This window comes from Chiloscyllium plagiosum, chromosome 20, assembly GCF_004010195.1.
Source record: "Chiloscyllium plagiosum isolate BGI_BamShark_2017 chromosome 20, ASM401019v2, whole genome shotgun sequence".
NCBI classification, from domain to species: Eukaryota; Metazoa; Chordata; class Chondrichthyes; order Orectolobiformes; family Hemiscylliidae; genus Chiloscyllium; species Chiloscyllium plagiosum.
Window position 1 is genome coordinate 44,113,209 of NC_057729.1, and position 19,725 is coordinate 44,132,933.

At 39.5% G+C, this 19,725-nt stretch overlaps 1 protein-coding gene across 6 annotated transcripts in view; it reads right to left on the reverse strand.

The window, feature by feature from the left end:
- Positions 1-996: 996 nt before the first annotated feature.
- lsm14b (LSM family member 14B) overlaps positions 997-19,725 on the reverse strand; it is a 69,866-nt gene continuing 51,137 nt past the window's right edge. For 4 of the 6 annotated variants that reach the window (XM_043710661.1, XM_043710660.1, XM_043710658.1 and 1 more), the window contains 6 exons: positions 17,387-17,545; positions 17,079-17,159; positions 13,299-13,460; positions 11,759-11,927; positions 5,948-6,117; positions 997-2,776 (listed from right to left, as the gene is read on the reverse strand). In XM_043710661.1, coding sequence (XP_043566596.1) covers positions 5,952-6,117; positions 11,759-11,927; positions 13,299-13,460; positions 17,079-17,159; positions 17,387-17,545 — 737 coding nt within the window. In that variant the 3' untranslated portion in view covers positions 997-2,776; positions 5,948-5,951. The remainder of the gene's footprint in view (positions 2,777-5,947; positions 6,118-11,758; positions 11,928-13,298; positions 13,461-17,078; positions 17,160-17,386; positions 17,546-19,725) is intronic. The other 2 variants (XM_043710659.1, XM_043710657.1) reach the window with 1 other exon arrangement.

Sequence of the window (19,725 nt, forward strand, 5' to 3'; positions counted from 1 at the left end):
TGGAAGAAAAGCAGCTATTCTGAAAGCAGTACTTGCTGGTTATTTGCAGGGCTGTGAAACATTGATATCTTGGGAGCATAGATGCCTTACAGGCATGAAGTAGGACGAAGATAGGATTTCTGTAAAAATTGATGTAGATTGAGATTACTATGTACATAGGAAGGAAGAACCTCCACACTGTATACATCAACCTGCAGAAGATATGGAAACACATCCATATAGGACCTCTATTGATCATCCTTGGCAATGATAGTGAAACGGACAACAGAATTAGGCAATGCTCAAGTGGAAACCTTCCCTTAAATTATTATTGTGGCTAGCACAAATTATTGAAACATGAGAAGGGGAGTTGAAGAATCAGACCAAAGGAAATCACTTCATAGAACATTTGAAACAAGTCACTTTTAAACTGTTTGGAATTAAGGAAAATGGCACATGCCTCAGCCTATAATCAACTGGAAATTGCAGAGTGAACTCCTACCTTGAAATTGAAAGAGCAGAATGGCATTTAAGTGCAATCCAATACTTCCACTAACAGTTATAGAAATGTGCAGAGAATCTGAAGAACTACACAGTGAATGTGTGATAGGAGGGACCCACCTACTTGTTGGCCGCCAAGTTGACATGCAAGCAGATTGGAGATGATTGAGGTTAAGTTCTTAAACAAAGCCTGAGCAAAACCAAATGAAGGAACCATGTTGAGACAAGTTTCTTGCATTTTACCAGATGTGTACATCTGATGATCAGTCTCACCTTGGTTAATGAGCTTATATCAACTGTACAAAGAAATCTGATTCATGACTAAAGAACCACAAAGCAGCTTGCGTTCAAGAGAATTTTTGCAAGGTCACGATGGATACAACTATCTAGTAAATAAGATTGTTACTTTTGCCCTCACCCTTTGTTTAGGCATCTACACTCGGAAAAGGTTGTCACACAAGCTTTGTCAGATCAAGCCGAGTAAGGATTTTAAAAAATAAAAAGGGACAGAGAAAGTACCTTTGCTCATCATTTATTAAATCATTAGGGTATTTTCCCAATGTGGTTAAAGTGTACTTCACACAATATTTATTGCTACAAGAGTGCAGTTACCATGGCTTTGTGACATTGCATAATGTCAGTTTCAAAATTTCAAAGTGTGCGCAATAACAGGCTAGCTTGTAGAACAATTAATGCTCTGCTATGAAGGTAGTGATCTTCAAAAGCTAGCCAACTCTTCCCAGATCAACAAGTGCCAAAAAAGTTTTAAATGAAACAAAGTTTATACAACACAAACATCTGCAGGTATTTTAACACATTCAAAACACATTAGCTTTGTACAGAGCACCGTTGCACATTTCCTTCTCAAAATGATTATCCTTATTTTGCACACTGCAGTGAACATCCAGATTTTGTATCATACCTGGCTTTCCATGCAATTCTTGGTACATATAGCACTAAAAGAAACTTCTGAACTCAATGTTTCACAAATTTAAATCCAGCACATTCGTAAATTGTGGTGTCAGACAAAATAACCCATAGTTATGCACATGCTACAACCCAAGAATTTATATAATCTATTGTGCCTCGAGGTGTATCCCATAAGTATTTAGCAGTTGAACTCCCATTAACATTGCACCTTTAGTGTGAATGCATTAAACTTAAAAATATGGAAGCTCATTCAGAATATTTACACCAGGGGCATGCATCAGATTGATTACCAATTGACATATTTACACTGATTTTTATAGTGGCATCATTTATCCAGATTCTAGGAGACCAACATCATTGAGCAGTTTCAATATTTATGTTGCTAAATTCAGCTCCTTTACCCTGGTGGCAGTATTGTACATGAATAAGTGTATTCAAGTTAAAAAAGGAGCCATTTTTCACACTATTTGCTGGGAGCCAGCTGACCCATACCAGCCTCCAGGAGTCTGAATTAAGCTACCAATATAAAACAGTTACAGATAAATGCAGGTTAAATGAAGCCATCCTTTTCACCCATGCAAACATGAAAGTTAACAGAAAAGCAACTCCAAACATTAAAGATTGAAGAGAGCAGTTGGAAAGCACTTGAAAATAAGTCACTGTTTACCATTTTTCAAATTACAAGGATATATCAATACAAACAATTTAAGCAAAAATGAAGTGAACAGATGCATCTAAAAATATTTAAGTTACTCAATTCCAAGTGCATACAAGTGACATGGATAATTGACTCATGCCAATTACTGTTCACTGCACCCTCCTTTAATGATTCTGTAATACTTCAAAAAAAAAAAGGAGTCATCTAAATTTATAGATGAATTAAAACAAGCCTTAACCTTCTGCACCATAAATGGAGCTCTGAGAATCTGCATGGGTGAGAAACATTTCAAACACTTACATACAAGGATGCTTTATCATAGCAGAAAGGACTGGTGGTAATCCTGAGCATATGCAGCAACAGATGCAACATGGAAGCTTTGTTCTTCAAAATAAATTAAGCTTTCCGTGCACGATTTGTGAAAACTAGCCAGTTACAGACAAGCAATTACTCCCACACCTGTTAAACACACAGTTAACCCAAAATAAACAACTCCTTTTTCACTGTATAAGGACCTCAAAATCAATACAAAACCTTAATTGACAGGATACTAGAAGCAGCATTTTACAACTAGCTTGCTAGTTGCTCCTTTGGGTGTATTTAAACAAAAATGAATACCCACTAGTTCACAAGTAACATCTGCAGTGCCGATTCTTAGTATTTACAGAGAACCCAAAAACCCAATCTTCTCAGCATTGTCGAGAGACTCTGAAATGTAAACGAAAAGTAAAAATTAATGCATGATCCAGGCACACTGATGCAAATGCTTTCAGCAGCTATGTAATTAACTTAGATGCATCATGACAAATAAAGTATTCACAAAAGGACTTGCTGCTCCTTCTCTAAACTTAAAACCTGAAAAGCAAACATGTTCCTCTTTCATAACACACTTGCATCAATAGGCAAACATGAAAGTATCTTTGATTTGGATAAGCCAATTCTGAAGATAGACAGGGTGGGAATGTCATAAATGATAAAATGACTTGTCTGTGACTCTTGCAGAAACTTCAGGATAAAAGTCTGCACAAGTCTAGCTACAATTGATCTGATCGGTTAGTCTTGACCAGTTGGTTGCTCAGTTTCACTTTTCAAATTGAGATTGAAACAATACCATGTTGTAAAGACTTGTTATAACTTGTTTCTACTGGATTGGAATGCTTTCCCCTCACTAAAACTACCCTAATGGATGTGGACCTGAATTTATGGCCATATTCCCTAGCTGCCCATGAGGTGGCACTGAGCTGCCTTCTTGAATTGCTACAGTCCATGTGCTCTAAGTCGACCCACAATGCCATTAAGTTGTGGGATTTGACCCAGTGATACTGATGGGAAAACAATACAGTGCCAAGTCAGGATGGTGAGTGGCTAAGAGAGGAACTTGCAGGTGGTAGTGTCCCCATGCATCTGCTGCTGCTCCTGTCCTTCTAAGATGGAAGCTGTCAGAGTTTTGGAAGGTGGGGTCTAAGGTACTTTAGTGAATTTTTGCAATGCATCCCTGGATAGTGTCAAGCTTTGAGTGTTGTTGGAATTGCACTCATCCAGAGAAGTGGAGAGATTTCCATCACACTTCTGATGTGTGCCTGGATGGTGGACAAGTTTTCAGAAATCAGGAGGGTAGTTACTTGCTGGAAGATTCCTAGTCTCCCACATGTTTTCATAACCACTATTTATAGACGTTGCCACAGTTCAAGATTCATAGGGCTGCTCTCTTAGAGGGGTACAAAGTGGTGAATTAATATCTAAACATCACATCGGGGGGGGGGGGGGTGGAGAGGAGAAAGAGACAGACAGATAGATAAAGGAGGTAGGATCTTCATGGCGAGGTCAGTTTGCTGGTTTACAATGCAGCATAACACCAACAGTGCAGGTTCAATTCCCACACCAGCTGAGGATATGAAATTGGCATTCATACATACTGATCCATGGTGAACAGTAACCTCCATGATATATCGGTAGTAGGTAATGCCATTCAATGTCAAGGGACAGTACTGGAGACAGCAATTATCTGCTGTTATGTTGCTTGTCAGTCTTGCTGCATTTGAATATGGGCTACTTCAGTATCGGAGTTGCCACACATATTGCTGAACATCCCACTTAGGACCTTATGAAAGAGGGAGGTCTTTGAAGTGGCTGAACTTTAGTTCTAGGACACTACCTCATGGAACTCCAGCAGCTATTTACTGAGGAGATTACCAACCTCCAATTTTCACAATTACCTTCATTTGTGCCACATGTTTGACTCGAGAGTTTTTGATTCCTATGATTTCAATTTTGCTTAGAGTCGTTCTTGATGTCACTGTCAAGGGATTGATGATTAAGTATGCAGAACTGCAGTGCTTATGAATTGGCTGTGGAACCACTCAGCTATCACATACTGCTCAATGCTTCCTGGCACTGAAGTCTGTTTTTAGCTTTATCAGATTGACACCTCATTTTTAGCTTTGCCTGGTGCTGCTCTTGGCATGCCCTTTTGCACTCCATTGGAGAAATTCAAACAACTTTCTGATGAGTAGGACATGTTTCTGAAGTTTGAGCTTCTCATTAATACCTGGAGCCAATGTGAGCACTTCAAATTGTTAAAACATCGCACTGGCTATTCTTTCCATAGTAGTTAAAGAACTCAGCATCTTGATCCCAAGGTTTCAAAAAGACTCAATTATTCAAGCTTATATTACCTTCCAATATTCTAATGCAGAGCAATATGCACTCTCTCAGGCTAGGCATTCTATGGGTTGGTCTAAGTGCGTCATTATAGGTCTACTCAATAAAACTAAGGGAGTTGCATTGAAATGAAAACAGGCATTACATCCTGAAATTTCTATTCAATGCAGTATACATTAGTTTCCTGAATTTAAAACAGTAATTCACTCGTAATGCACATCACTGACATGAATAGCCATCCAAAAACGTCCACTATTAACCAACTACAGTCAACTTGCACAGACTATCGCTCAAGGTCCTTGCAAGGCATAAAGTCAACACACTGACTAAGTTATTTCAAATAGCAACATTTTAGATTAGATTCCCTATAGGCCCTTTGGCCCAACAAGTCCACCCTCCGAAGAGTAACCCACCCAGACCCATTTCCCTCTGACTAATGCTCCTAACACTATGGTCAATTCACCTGACCTGCACTAACTCCACACAGACAGTTGTCAGAGGCAGGAATCGAATCTGGGTCCCTGGTGCTGTGAGGCAGCAGTGCTAACCACCGAGCCACCATGCCGCCAATGTTCATTTACATTGTGGAAAGCAGTTCAGATCTTTAAGACATTACATCTTTGACAGAAACTAAGCACAAGCAAGGAACAAGAGCAAGATACTGCAACAACAAAAAAAAAAACACCCTCTCATGAAGAGAAAAGAAAAAGAAAAAATTAGTTTGTAGAATGATTTTAAAAATTATTTGCACTTTAGGAGAACTGCCCAGATTCAATATGGATTAGTCCTTGTCTGAGCACTTCATGTTCCTTGATCTGATGCACATTTAAAATTGCTCAAAAATACTTAGCACCTAATGTGAAAAAAAAGATTGTCAGCATTCAATAAAATAGTTGTCAGACTTTATCAATTCAAAGTTTAATACACTACAGTCAGTTCTGCTATAATGCAGCAGTTCTGTTCTTGTGCAATCCCGTACTAAGAAAATTGTGTAATAGTAGCACATTTAAACTACTGGGGCTGTTATCGTGTTTAATCAATACACACTTTAAAACTGCATGCTTTAGAAAGTGTCTCTGATTTGTCAATTATGTTAGAGCGAACTCGTTAACAAAATGCACGTTACAACAGAATGGCCTGTACATCAGTCCAAGAATGCACTCAAGGACAGTCCTTCATACTCCAAAAAGAAATCTCTGAATTTATCCAACGCTATACCTTACTAAACCCTGCTACCGCCACTATTTCTTGGCATTGAAGAGGTCCTTCTCCCTCCTCCACGGCCCCTTCCTCCACGGAAGCCTCCACGAAAACCACGACCACGAAGAAATTTAGCTGAAATCCCAAAAGTCTCTGTATTAAGTTTTCTTTCTTCAGCCCATGTACGCCTATAAAAAATGGAGTGGTCAAAACAGTAAAGCAATGGATTATTTTGGAGAAGCTACAATATTAAAAATGCAGTCTGATATTGGTGGCAAAGAAAGCAAATTCAGTGGTTGTAAAATGCATTTATAAAGCCATAAACAGCTTCCTCTATAGCTCAATGGGCAATATTCTCCGATCTGTGCTTGTTTAAAAAGAAATCTACAGTCAGATTCAACAAACCTGGGTCAAAACAAAATAGCTTCTGCAGACATGTTGAGATTAGCCAACCATTTAATACTTGGTTCAGATTCAAACTTGAATTTAAAATTTAATAGCATTGATGACTGAAGGACAACCTTGGTCAATTACAGAGAACAAATAGTCACATCTGCATTTCAGGTTTTTTTTTTTAATATTCTTCTGTTCAATAAACATTGTCGCATGGCAACAAAATTAATTACATATGCTAATTTATAGGACTAATTTTCAGTCACAGCAAAATACACCCAACATCCCAACTAATGTACATCCAGAATATTTAATTTTTTACTTAAGGATTAGAAGCTGTCTAAATCCAAAGTTTAGATCAAGTTATGAACCAATTTTATGGACTCCCCAACTGCTCTTTTAACCTCCCAAAAGAACTATTATTTTTGTATTTAAACAAAAGAGGCAAGTTTATTTCAATGGCTTTCTAATTCCTTAATGAAGTTAATTACCAATAGAAATTAGAGTCATAGAGATGTACAGCATGGAAACAGACCCTTTGATCCAACCCATCCATGCTAACCAGATATCCCAACCCAACCTAGTCCTACCTGCCAACACCCAGCCCATATCCCTCCAAACCCTTCCCATTCATATACCCATCCAAATGCCTCTTAAATGCTGCAATTGTACCAGCCTCCACCACTTCCTCTGGTAGCTCATTCCATACATGCACCACCCTCTGCATGAAAAAGTTACTCCTTAGGTCTCTTTTATATATCTTTCCCCCCTCACCCTAAACCTATGCCCTCTTGTTCTGGACCCCCCACAACCCCCCAAAGGGAAAAAGACTTCGCCTTTTTACCCTAACCATGCCCCTCAATTTTGTAAACCTCTATAAAGTCACCCTCAGCCTCCGATGCTCCAGGGAAAAACAGTCCCAGCCTATTCAGCCTCTCCCTGTTGCTCAAATCCTCCAACCTTGGCAACATCCTTGTAAATCTTTTCTGAACCCTTTCAAGTTTCACAACATCTTTCCGATAGGAAGGAGACCAGAACTGCACACAATATTCCAACAGTGGCCTAACCAATGTCCTGTACAGCCCCAATATGACCTCCCAACTCCTGTACTCAATACTCTGAGAAATAAAAGAAAGCATATTAAGCGCCTTCTTCACTATCCTATCTACCCACGACTCCACTTTCAAGGAGCTATGAATCTGCACTCCAAAATCTCTTTGTTCAGCAACACTCTCAAGGACCTTACCATTAAGTGTGTAAGTCTAGCTAAGATTTGCTTTCCCAAAAAGAAGCACCTCACTTTTATCTGAATTAACTCCATCTGCCATTTCTCAGCCATTGACCCATCTGATCAAGGTCCCGTTGTAATCAGAGGTAACCTTCTTCGCTGTGCACTACACCTCCAATTTTGGCATCATCTGCAAGCTTACTAACAATACCTCATGCTCACATCCAAATCACGACGATCCTTGTGGCACTCCACTGGTCATAGGCCTCCAGTCTGAAAAACAACCCTCCATTACCACCCTTGTCTTCTACCTTTGAGCCAGTTCTGTATCCAAATGGTTATTCTCCTTGTATTCCATGAGATCTAACCTTGCTAATGAGTCTCCCATGGGGAGACTTGTAAAACGCCTTACTGAAGTCCATATAGGTCACATGTACCACTCTGCCCTCAATCCTCTTTGTTAATTCTTCAAAAAAACTCAATCAAGTTTGACAGACAAGATTTCCCACACACAAAGCCATGATGACTATCCCTAATCAGTTCTTGCCTTTCCAAATACATGTACATCCTGTCCCTCAGGATTCCCTCCAACAACTTGCCCACCACCGACTTCAGGCTCACTGGTCTATAGTTCCCTGGCTTGTCCTTACCACCCTTCTTGAACAGTGGCACCACGTTAGCCAACCTCCAGTCTTCCAGCACCTCACCTGCAACTATCGATGATACAAATATCTCAGCAATTACTTCTCTAACTTCCCAGAGTTCTAGGGTACACCTGATCAGGTATGTATCCACCATTATGCATTTCAAGACATCCAGCACTTCCTCCTCTGTAATAATGGACATCTTGCAAGGTGTCACCATCTATTTCACTATTTTCTATATCTTCCATATCCTTTTCCACAGTAAATACTGATGCAAAATACTCGTTTATTATTTCCCCCATTTTCTGCGGTTCCACACAAAGGCCACCTTGCTGATCTTGGAAGTGCCCTATTCTCTCCCTAGTTATCCTTTTGTCTTTAATGTATTTGTAAAAACCCTTTGGATTCTCCTCTATTTGCCAAAGCTATGTCCCCTTTTTGCCCTCCTGATTTCCCTCTTAAGTATACTCCTACTTTCTTTATACTCCAAGGATTCCCTCGATCTATCCCGTCTATACCTTACATACGCTTCCTTCTTTTTCTTAACCAAACGCTCACTTTCTTTAGTCATCCAGCATTCCAAATACCTACCAGCCTTCCTTTTCACCCTAACAGGAATATACTTTCTCTGGATTCTCTCATTTGTGAAAGCTTCCCATTTTCCAGCTGTCCCTTTGCCTACGGACATCTGCACCCAATCAGCTTTTGAAAGTTATAGTCATAGATGTACAGCATGGAAACAGACCCTTTGGTCCAACCCGACCATGCCTTCCTATTCATATTCCCATCCAAATGCCTCTTAAATGTTGCAATTGTACCAGCCTCCACCACGTCCTCTGGCAGCTCATTCCAGACACATACCACCCTCTGCGTGAACAAGCTGCCCCATAGGTCTCTTTTATATCTTTCTCCTCACCCTAAACCTATACCCTCTCATTCTGGACTCCCCAACCCCAGGGAAAAGACTTTGCCTATTTACCCTATCCACGTCCCTCTGATTTTGTAAACCTCTATAAGGTCACCCCTCAGCCCCCGACGCTCCAGGGAAAATAGCCCCAGCCTGTTCAGCCTCTCCCTATAGCTCAAATCCTCCAACCTTGGCAACATCCTTGTAAATCTTTTCTGAACCCTTTCAAGTTTCACAACTTCTTTCCGATAGGAAGGAGACCAGAACTGCACACGATATTCCAACAGTGTTCTAACCAATGTCCTGTACAGCCGCAACATGACCTCCCAGCTCCTATACTATTTACTCTGACCAATAAAGGAAAGCATACCAGTTCTTGCCTAATACCGTCAAAATTGGCCTTTCTCCAATTTAGAACTTCAACTTTTAGATCTGGTCTATCCTTTCCCATCACTATTTTAAATCTAATAGAATTATGGTTGCAGGCCCCAAAGTGCTCCCCCACTGAAACCTCAGTCACCTGCCTTGCTTTATATCCCAAGAGTAGGTCAAGTTTTGCAACTTCTCTAGTAGGTACATCCACATATTAAATCAGAAAATTGTCTTGTACATACTTAAATTCCTCTCCATCTAAACTCTTAACACTATGGCAGTCCCAGTCTATGTTTGGAAAGTTAAAATCCCCTACCATATCCACCCTATTATTCTTACAGATAGCTCTGATCTCCTTACATTTGTTTCTCAATTTCCCTCTGACTATTAGGGGGTCTATAATACAATCCCAATAAAGGTGATCATTCCTTTCTTATTTCTCAGTTCCACCCAAACAACTTCCCTGGATGTATTTCCAGGAATATCCTCCCTCAGCACAGCTGTAATACTATCCCTTATCAAAAAGGCTACTTCTCCTCCTCTCTTGCCTCCCTTTCTATCCTTCCTGTAGCATTTATATCCTGGAACATTAAGCTGCCAATCCTCCCCATCCCAGAGCCATGTTTCTATAATTGCTGTGATATCCCAGTCCCATGTTCCTAACCAAGACCTGAGTTCATCTGTCTTCCCTGTTAGGCTCCTTGCATTGAAATAAATGCAGTTTAATTTATTAGTCCTATCTTGTCCCTGCCTACCCTGACTGTTTGACTTACTTCTGTTCTCAACTGTCCCAGTCTCAGAATTATCTCTTTCCTCACTCCCTCCCTGGGTCCCATCACGCCCCCACCCTGAGGGGTTAAATCCTCTCTAGCAGCTCTAGCAAATCTCCCTGCCAGTATATTAGTCCCCTTCCAATTCGGGTGCAAACTGTCCTTCATGTACAGGTCACTTCTACCCTAAAAGAGATTCCAATGGTCCAAAAATGTGAATCTTTCTCCCATACACCAGCTCCTCAGCCATGGATTCATCTGCTCTATTCTCCTATTCTTGCCCTCACTAGCTCGTAGCACCAGGAGTAGTCCAGATATTACTACTATAGGACCTCCTTTTTAAATTCCTGCCCAACTGTCTGTAATCTCCCTTCAGAATCTCAATCCTTTCCCTTCCTAGGTCGTTGGTTCCAATGTCTACAATGACCTCTTGCTGGCCCCTCTCCCCCTTAAGAACATTCTGCACCCTCAGACATCCTTGAGCCTGGCACCAGGGAAGCAACACACCATTCTGATTCTTCACTGCTAGCCACAGAAACATCTGCCTGTACCTCGGACTTGAGAATCCCCTAACACAATTGATCTCTTGGAACCTGATGTACCCCTCATTGCATTACAGCCAGTCTCAATACCAGAAACATGGCTGTTCGTGCTACTTTCCCGAGAATCCATTACCATTATCCAAAACAGCATACTTGTTTGAAATGGGTATAGCCACAGAAGGCTCCTGCACTAGCTATGTACCTCTCTTACCTTTCCTGGAGTTAACCCAGCTATGTGACTGTATCTGAAACTTTACCCCCTTCCTATAACTGACATCCATCACATACTGTTGGTGTTGCAAATTCCTCATCCATAATGTTTTGGGAGTGGTTTCCACAGACAATCGATATTGCACTTTATACAGTCACAGTTTGTGTATAAATTGCTTCAAAAACATCCAGCTTTCCACCCAGAGACTGCCACTGCATTATAGCTCAAGCCATGAACAAAACTGCCCCACTTTAAAAGCTACAATACTTCAACCTGCAATCCACCGCATTAGCACATCAGAAGGATGGTTCAGACAGAGGCAGTATTGATGGTTACACTTTCATTTAATTCAACGAAAGGAAACTTGAAAACATACAGAAGGTATTCAACTGCAAGCTTAGGAATTGCTTCTGAGAACAAAATCATGTCCTTCAATGAAGGACACCATAAAACCAAACTTGAAAACTGGTTATAAAAGTACTCTTAATATCCACAGAAGTAGTTGCAAGACTACAGAAAAGCTCTGACAAACTAGTTAACAGAACAATACAGCACAGAACAGGCCCTTCGGCCCTCGATGTTGCGCCAACCTGTAAACTATTCTCAGCTCGCTCCCCTACGCTATCCCATCATCATCCATGTACTTATCCAAGTTTTGATTAAATCTCCCTAATGAAGCATCAGAAAAATAAATTAGTCAAGCATATCCAAACACTAAGGCTACCAAATGTGAAAATACATGAAAAACTGCACAACTTTTACCTCGTCTTTGGCTCTGTTGAAATATTATCAAAGAAAGATTTTGTTTTATCATAGTAACAGTTGGGTCCGAGAGGTGGTTCTTCTTTATTTCCTTCAGTGCTTGGTGTCTCAACATTGGAGTCTCCTTTTTCTTCTTGATCACCAATATCTCCTTTATGCACTTGGTCGTCTAAAATTTACAATACTGCATTAGATAATATTATAAGCACAAACAAAAAGCTATCTTTTGGACCTCATCCACCTTTCAAAGCCATGCAACACATGCCAGTTTATATAATTCCTATGTTACTACTGGTTTAGGTTGCGTAACTTGGAGGCTGGTAAAATCTTTGGTGCTGTTCACTCCATGTTGGATAAATATAAAATGAGAACTGTGGTCTGGTGATTCCTAAAAAAAAAACCAATAGAAAATATGGATTTTAAACTTCACTCGTCTCCATTTAGCGCTCTTACCCAGGGCACATGGTGCATATACCAAGGCAGTTTGAGACAAAAGTCTCATCCAGTTGGCTTTAATCAGTGAAACTTGTGCAGTATTAAAAACCATGAGTAACAAATGGTAAACACAGGTTTAAAATTGCACTGGTTAAGTATGAAAAGATTTTAATCTGCAAGTATTGAAAAGACTATCTTCATTGCATGCTGATGACACCCTTCACCACAACCTTTGATACAATGTTTCTAAATTAGACTGACCAACATCCAGTAATGAACAGAAAGTATCCAGTTAAACAACAGGAAACTAAAGCTATTGTTTGGACTCTGCTCCAAACTACCTACCCAGTCATTCTCGCTGGGAATGAGACACTAAACCAGTGTTTCATTAGTGTGGCATTTGACCCAGACACAATCTACTCACTCCATTAAAAGCTGCTACTTGTTATCTCTAAAACACCAAACAACATTTTTGTTGTCTCAGAACACCTGTAGGTTTGGCCATTCCAATGCTCTTCACAGCTCTCCCACCATTTAAAACATTTTGCTGACAACTCTCAATTTGTTGGGTTCTGTTCATCTGTGGTCACTGACCTACAATGGCTCCCTGTGAAGAAGTCTTTGTTTTAAAATTCTTAACCTCAATTACTCTTTTGCCCCACCCCTAACTTGTCTCCATCTACAGCCACAACCCTCAAGGCGTTCATTTAATTCTCATCGATTTTAGAATTGTGTCCCACTGTCATTTGCCTCAGTTCCAAGCTCTGGAATTCTGTCCTGACACTTCAGTTCCTTTGTCTTGCTTTCTTACTTCAAGGCACTTAATTTGTATTAATATCTTAGGTGACTCAAAAAAGTCTTACATTTATTAGCAGTGAAGAGGAAGAGAATATTTGGCCCATTTGTCTGGACTAAAATTCCTGAAAAGTGCTTACTACATTAGAAGATGCCATATAAATTCTGCTCAAGTGCCCAAGACCTGGCTTCAAGGGCAAAAGAACTTAATCACAAATGCCAGTAATACCCATTTTTAAAATAGCCAATGAAGTTTCTGCATACTTTATTGCAATTTCAATCAAACTATTTGAGAAAAGTGATAATTTACCTTTAATTTTTAATTTGTTTTGGAACTCCTTTTCAAACTCCTCCTTATTAAATTGAGCATTTGCACTTTCAAAGTCAAAGTCCCCTTCAAATTTCATTGTTGCTTCTTTATTGTTTCCAGAAAAGTTTTGCCCTCTTCCACGGTTTCTGACTCTTCTGTTGCCTAAAATAATTATAATTCTTTGCATTAAGATTAAGTGAAAACTTTAAACTTAAAGGTGAAGGAATCAGTACTCATTTCACAAAATAGGAAACATTTTATAACTTTATCAACCAACTTGAATTTTAAAAGATTGACTTCAGGTAGCGGTGGCTAGAGGTTCTTGGGAATTGGATGCAGGAAGCAATTGAAGATGCCGAGACATGTAAATTGTAGCTAAATATTTCACAATAGACTTTGTGGTGTATGAAACAGTTTTGAAACACAGTTATACAGCACGGAAACAGAACCTTCTGGTCCGCCCAGTCTATGTTGAACATAATCCCAAACTAGTCCCACCTGCCTACTCTTGGCCCATCTATCTCCCCAAACCTTTCCATTCATATACTTACCCAAATGGTTTTTAACAGTCTAACTGTACCCATTGCCACAACTTCCTCAGGAAACTCACTCCATACAAACCACTGAACATTTGGGCCCTTGTGGCTTTTTTTGCATCTTAAAAATAGGTCCCCTAGTCTTGAAATCCCCAATCCTAGGGAAAAGACAACTACCATTAACTCTACCTGTACCTCATTTTATCAGATTGCCTCAACCTCCTGTGCTCTAGTGAAAACAGTCCCAGCTTTTATATAACTCAAACCTCCCGTACCCAGTAACACCCTGGTGGAGGCGAATCCTCAGTAATGGGAGTTATTCAAAAAAGAATAAGTGAGTGTGGGGCCACCACATTCCCGTAAGTGTGAAGGGGAAGCCAACAAGTCCAGAGAAACCTGGACATCAAGGGATATAGAATTTAAGGAAAAGTAATGAAGCTTATGGCAGATAGAAGGCTCAAAACATCAGATACCCTAGAGAAATTGAAAGTGCAGTCAGTTATTAAAATGACATTGAGATCAAAAAGGTATACAAGAACACAGTGGCAGGTAACATTAAAAAAATCCCAAAGAGTTTTTGTAAGTATTATGGGCAAGAAAACAACGTGGGTCTCCTTAGGAACAAAAGTGGCAATCTGTGGAGCCAGAGGACATAACTGAGGTTTTAAATAAGTACTTTACATCTGTATGCACTCGAGGATGATGTGGGCACCGAAATCAGAATTATGAAATACTTGGAACAGATTAACAGTGAGAAAGTATTAAAGGATTTTAAAGCAAGCTTTAAAAAATCTCAGAGCCCTGCAATTTCCTCTTGCCCCTCACAGCCTCAGATTTATCTTATCTGGGCTTGTGGATTTCTACATTTTAAAGCAAGCTTTAAAATGTAGAAATCCACAAGCCCAGATAAGATAAATCTGAGGCTGTGAGGGGCAAGAGGAAATTGCAGGCCTCTGAGATTTTCTTACTCTCTCGGCCATTGGAGGGGTACTAAAGTGGATGACAGCTCACATGGTATTATTATTCAATAAGGGTGGTAGGCCTAAACCAGGAAACCCACAGGCCAGTGAGTCAAAAATGGTACAGCATTTACTGGGGAGAAAAAGCACAACAGAATTAAATCACCACTTGGAGGGGTAAGGACTAAATTAAGGATAGTCAGCATGGTTACATCAGGGGAAGCAGGATATAAACTTAATATATTTTAATATAAATAAGCAAGCACTTGAAACACCATAACATGCAACCAAGTTATGAAAAATGAGATTAGAATAAATAGATGCTTGATGACTCAACAGGCTGAAGGACCTCTTATACTGTAAAAGCTGACTTTCACTGTGCCCTTCAAGTATTTTGTCCAAGCTCTTAGATCTTCAAAACTAAAATTGGTAATAGATTCTCAAAGCTGGACAGGAGGGGAAATTCTTCCTCTAAGGTCCAGTTGAGCTTGTACTGCCCATTTCTGCACTCCAGCGTAGAAGTGGGTCCATGATATCTCTACCATAACAAAATCTGAATTTTGAAGAAATGTGCAGAACTGCAATTCAGATCCTGAATTTTGTTGTGTCGTTGCAATGGACCTCACATTTCTCAGCATTCCAAATTAGACAAAACCAGAGCTCAAAACAAAGCTGCTATTACCTATTAGATGCATACATAATTATGGACATTCTTGGAGAACATGGCAACTGTCTGATTAGGATAAGGAACAAACTCTGGAAGATAATATCTTTAAAAATTCAAATGTCAAGAACCACATATGGAGAGAGGATAGAATATGCGCATTTCTTTAATTACCCTTTTATCTCAGACAATTTGATTCATAAAATTACAGCTTTGATGGCAATTAATATATGCAACCATGGTTCAGTGATTAGCACTGCTGCTTTAGCGCCAGGGATCCGGGTTCGATTCCAGCCCCGGGCGAGTGTTGGAGTTTGCACATTCTCCCCGTGACTGCATGGGTTTCCTCTCACAATCCATAGATGATTGATCAGGTGAAATGCCATGCTAAATTGCCCAGTGTATAGGGCAAGGGAATGGATCTGGGTGGGTTACTGTTCGGAGGGTCGGTATGGACTTGTTGGGCCGAAGAGCCCATTTCCATACAGGGGAATCTAATTCTAAACTGTCAAAACTTGGCCCATTCTGGTTTTGGTGGGGTTGATTAATTGAGCAATATTGGTCAATGAGAATTACATTCTTCAGAAAGACCAGAAAACAGAGGAGGAGAAAGAAGAGATAAAGCTACTTTAATTTAAAATTAGAAACACACTTTAAGTGTTCAGACTATTTGACCTTTAAATATTGGAGATAAGACAAACGTGCATTAGAATCCACCCACTACAATGCAACGTCAAATGTGCACCATTTCTCTTCAGCTGCAGTCTTCTGATCATCCTTCATTTTATGCAGCACTTTACACAGGTGCATTTCTTTTTTAAAAGGTAGAAAAGGCTAGGGCTCTAACAGCAGTGGTAGTATCCCTACCTCTGGCCCCGAAGGCCCGAGTTCAAGTCCCACCTGCTCTAGAGATCAGATATAACATTCGAACAGGTTGATTATATTTAAAAAAAAACACCAATTTTATCTGTTCTTTCATGATCCGCATTGCCCTTAACAAGCATGTAAAATCAATTAATAATGAGTGATTTGCTGGTGAGGAATAAGTCACATAATACTTCTTGATATAAGAAAAAGACAGATCAAAAGCTTCAATTATTCTTAGATCACACCCTCATCTGGACTAATTTCCATTTCTTCCAGTCCTTGTTCTGGCTGTTCATTCCCTATCTCCAGCAAATCCTTCATCAGATGCTCTACATCATCCCTAACCACGGACCCAAACGCAGAACCAACATTGAGACTACTTCAACACACAAATCACTTGCATCAGCCTCTTAAATTTGCCAGACTTCCAAGCTGACAATGGACATTGACAACATGTTGAATCACAAAACTGATACAAGGAAACTGGATTATAGAGAAATGTGCATGTTTTAAAAGACAACCTCTGCCTCATGGCCTGCAGAACAAATTTCTCTTGACTACAACCGTTTTCAAGCATCAAATAATCAATTCACAGGTAGTTACTGATTTCATCTTATTGGGTGACAATTTTGCATTTAGCTCAGTATCCACTGCACATTATACAACTGTTGCTATTTTCAAAGACACTAAATTCTTAAAACATGCTTTTAAAAAGGTTACAAAAACCTACAAGTCTGTTAGATGAATAGATTACCTGATCGCCTCCTTTGAGGCTGAGGTTTTTTATTTTCATCATTCACTTGAGATTGACTTGGCTGTGCAGTCGGTTGTACAACTGGGAGAAAAAGATAAAAATAGTATATAATATTAACCATGAATTCAGCAACTGGATGAAATATTCAGTATGGTGGTATATTAATGCCTGGACCCATTTATCAGATGAACAGTGGCAATAGATTTGGCCGCTAGTAATTTTACTGCATGATACAAATGCAAACCAGTTCCTATACATGAAAACTCATGCCTCTCATAGCCAATGATATAGGTCCAAAGAACTTTTACCTTTTCTTTGCTCTGGTCCAACAGATTGCTGATTTATGCTGGCAGGGATTTTATCCTGTTGCAAGTTCTTCTGATTAAGACCTTCTGTAGGGCTTGTCTGCACACCTTGTTCCACCATAGGACTTTGCCTTGGTGGAAAAAATGGAAAACCAGTAGCTGCTGAATAGACAAAATTCACTTCAGTGCTTGCAAACAGATACAGGGCACAGACTGCACACACTAGAGATGCCAGCTTCATTTAACAAAGCGTAACATGGGCAAAAGAAATAAAACTCAATTATTACACAGCAATATAATAAGAGGGTGCCATTGGTTAGTTATTGGAAAAATGATTAATGCATTAAAAGTCTGAATGCCAATGAATGAATACATCAGGAATCAACTGGATCCACCTAGAACATCTGAAAACTTTAGTTTAGTTCAAAAGTTCTATTTAGTGGGAATTTAGCTCAGAAAACATCCTCATCGTTAATTTGACCAATGAGGTAATAGCAAAACTAAACTTCTCGCTGTGCTTTAATGAACTGATGTTGTAAATTTTACTGGAAACACCATTACACAATTTGTAAAGTGGGCTAAACATACAATGATCACTATGACAACAGCAAAAACTATAGTTAAACATCAACTTCATCGAGACTTACTTCATTAGTCCATTCCCTCAAACTGCGACTGAGACACAAAAGGAGTCACTTTATAGACTTGTTGGTTCAACACTAAGCCCACAGAAATGCAGTTTCTCCATTATACAATGCCATCTTAAATCCTGCTTTCATCTTATTTACCTTCAAGTATGGCAACGTATTGACTTTTCTCTCAGATTTAGGACCACCCTTTCAGCTTGTTACTTCACTCACTTCCCCTAGGACATTGTAAATATTCCAAGATTTTCCCTGCACTAATATACTTGACTAGTTTCTCAAGTCTTGTTCAAAGTTCCCTCCTGGTCTTCATTTAAACAATCAGTTATGACAACAGGTGACTAATACTAGACAAGTCAGATCCCAGAATGATGGATCATATTTAGTTTTGCAGTCAGCTACTAAAGGCAGTTAGTTGAAAAAAATTCACAAAACTGCAACATAAAGTTTAAAACACAAGCATAAAACATACATAACACTTTAGACAGAACCAAAGTTCCAAAGACTCCCAGCACTGCCCATTGCAGACTCCATGCCAGAAAAATACCAATTCTATTTCAGATTTTAAGTTTTCAATTTTTAAAAAACTATACTGCTAATTTTACCATTCTTTTCAAAAAGTTTGCTGGCCTAAACTTGACAGTTCAACTTGATTTCTATCTCAACCTCTTTGGCTTGCGAGCTCCAGAGACTCAATACTGAAGGCGATTGATTCCTCTGAATTAGAAAAGAAATACCCAAGAGAAAATGCTTGTGAATTAACTTTTGTATCCTTCTGAACTGAAGTCAAAAGAAAATTAAAATCATTTTGTTCTGGTTATTCTGCCAGTCTGAAACAAAAATGCATCTTCATCTTTAATGAACCCAGTTTCTTTAGAAAATACTGTCCCAACAGCTTGTAAGTCTTCCTAAGGTAGCTGCTACCTGATGAAGGAGCAGCACTCAAAACCAGTACTTCCAAATAAACCTGTTGTACTATAACCTGGTGTTGTGAGATATTTAACTTTGTCCACCCTAGTCCAACACTGGCACCCCCTCAGAGTATGATGTATAATAGATGTCTAGAACTGCGCAGCAGCTTATAGTACAGGACTATTTTAATATCCTACAACAAATGCTGAATGCCCCAATTTAAACTAGAAAGCAGATTTAGATATCTAGATATTTAGAAATAGAGGACAAAACTAGACAGTAGAACCATTCTCACTCCCCAGACTAAGATCTTTCCTCCCAAGTAAGGCCATGCTGAACATGCAATGTTTGACCCAGTGGTCAGTTTCTCTGGTAACAAAGCAATCCATGTTGATTTAAAGCCAGATTTGGATACCAGATGGACTAGTAATTTATTTCCTAGCACTGATCTAATACGCAAGTTATCTCCAATTTAAAAAAAAAACCATCTAGCCACTTTCCTGCATCACCAATAAATGTATTCTTGGCATCATTGTCCACATCCAATTGGCAAATAAGAGAATTGGGTATTTGGCCCATTGATTGGCAGAGCAGGCTCAACCTGATCATGGCTGATCAGCCAAGTTAGTGCCCTCTTCCTTTCTCCCTATACCATAGGGACCATCTAGTCCGAAGAACTAGAACTCCTTGAAAGCATTCAAGGTTTTGACCTCAAACACATTCTATGACACAGAACTCCACACACACACCACTCTCAGCTCAGTCCTTCATTGCTCACCCTGTATC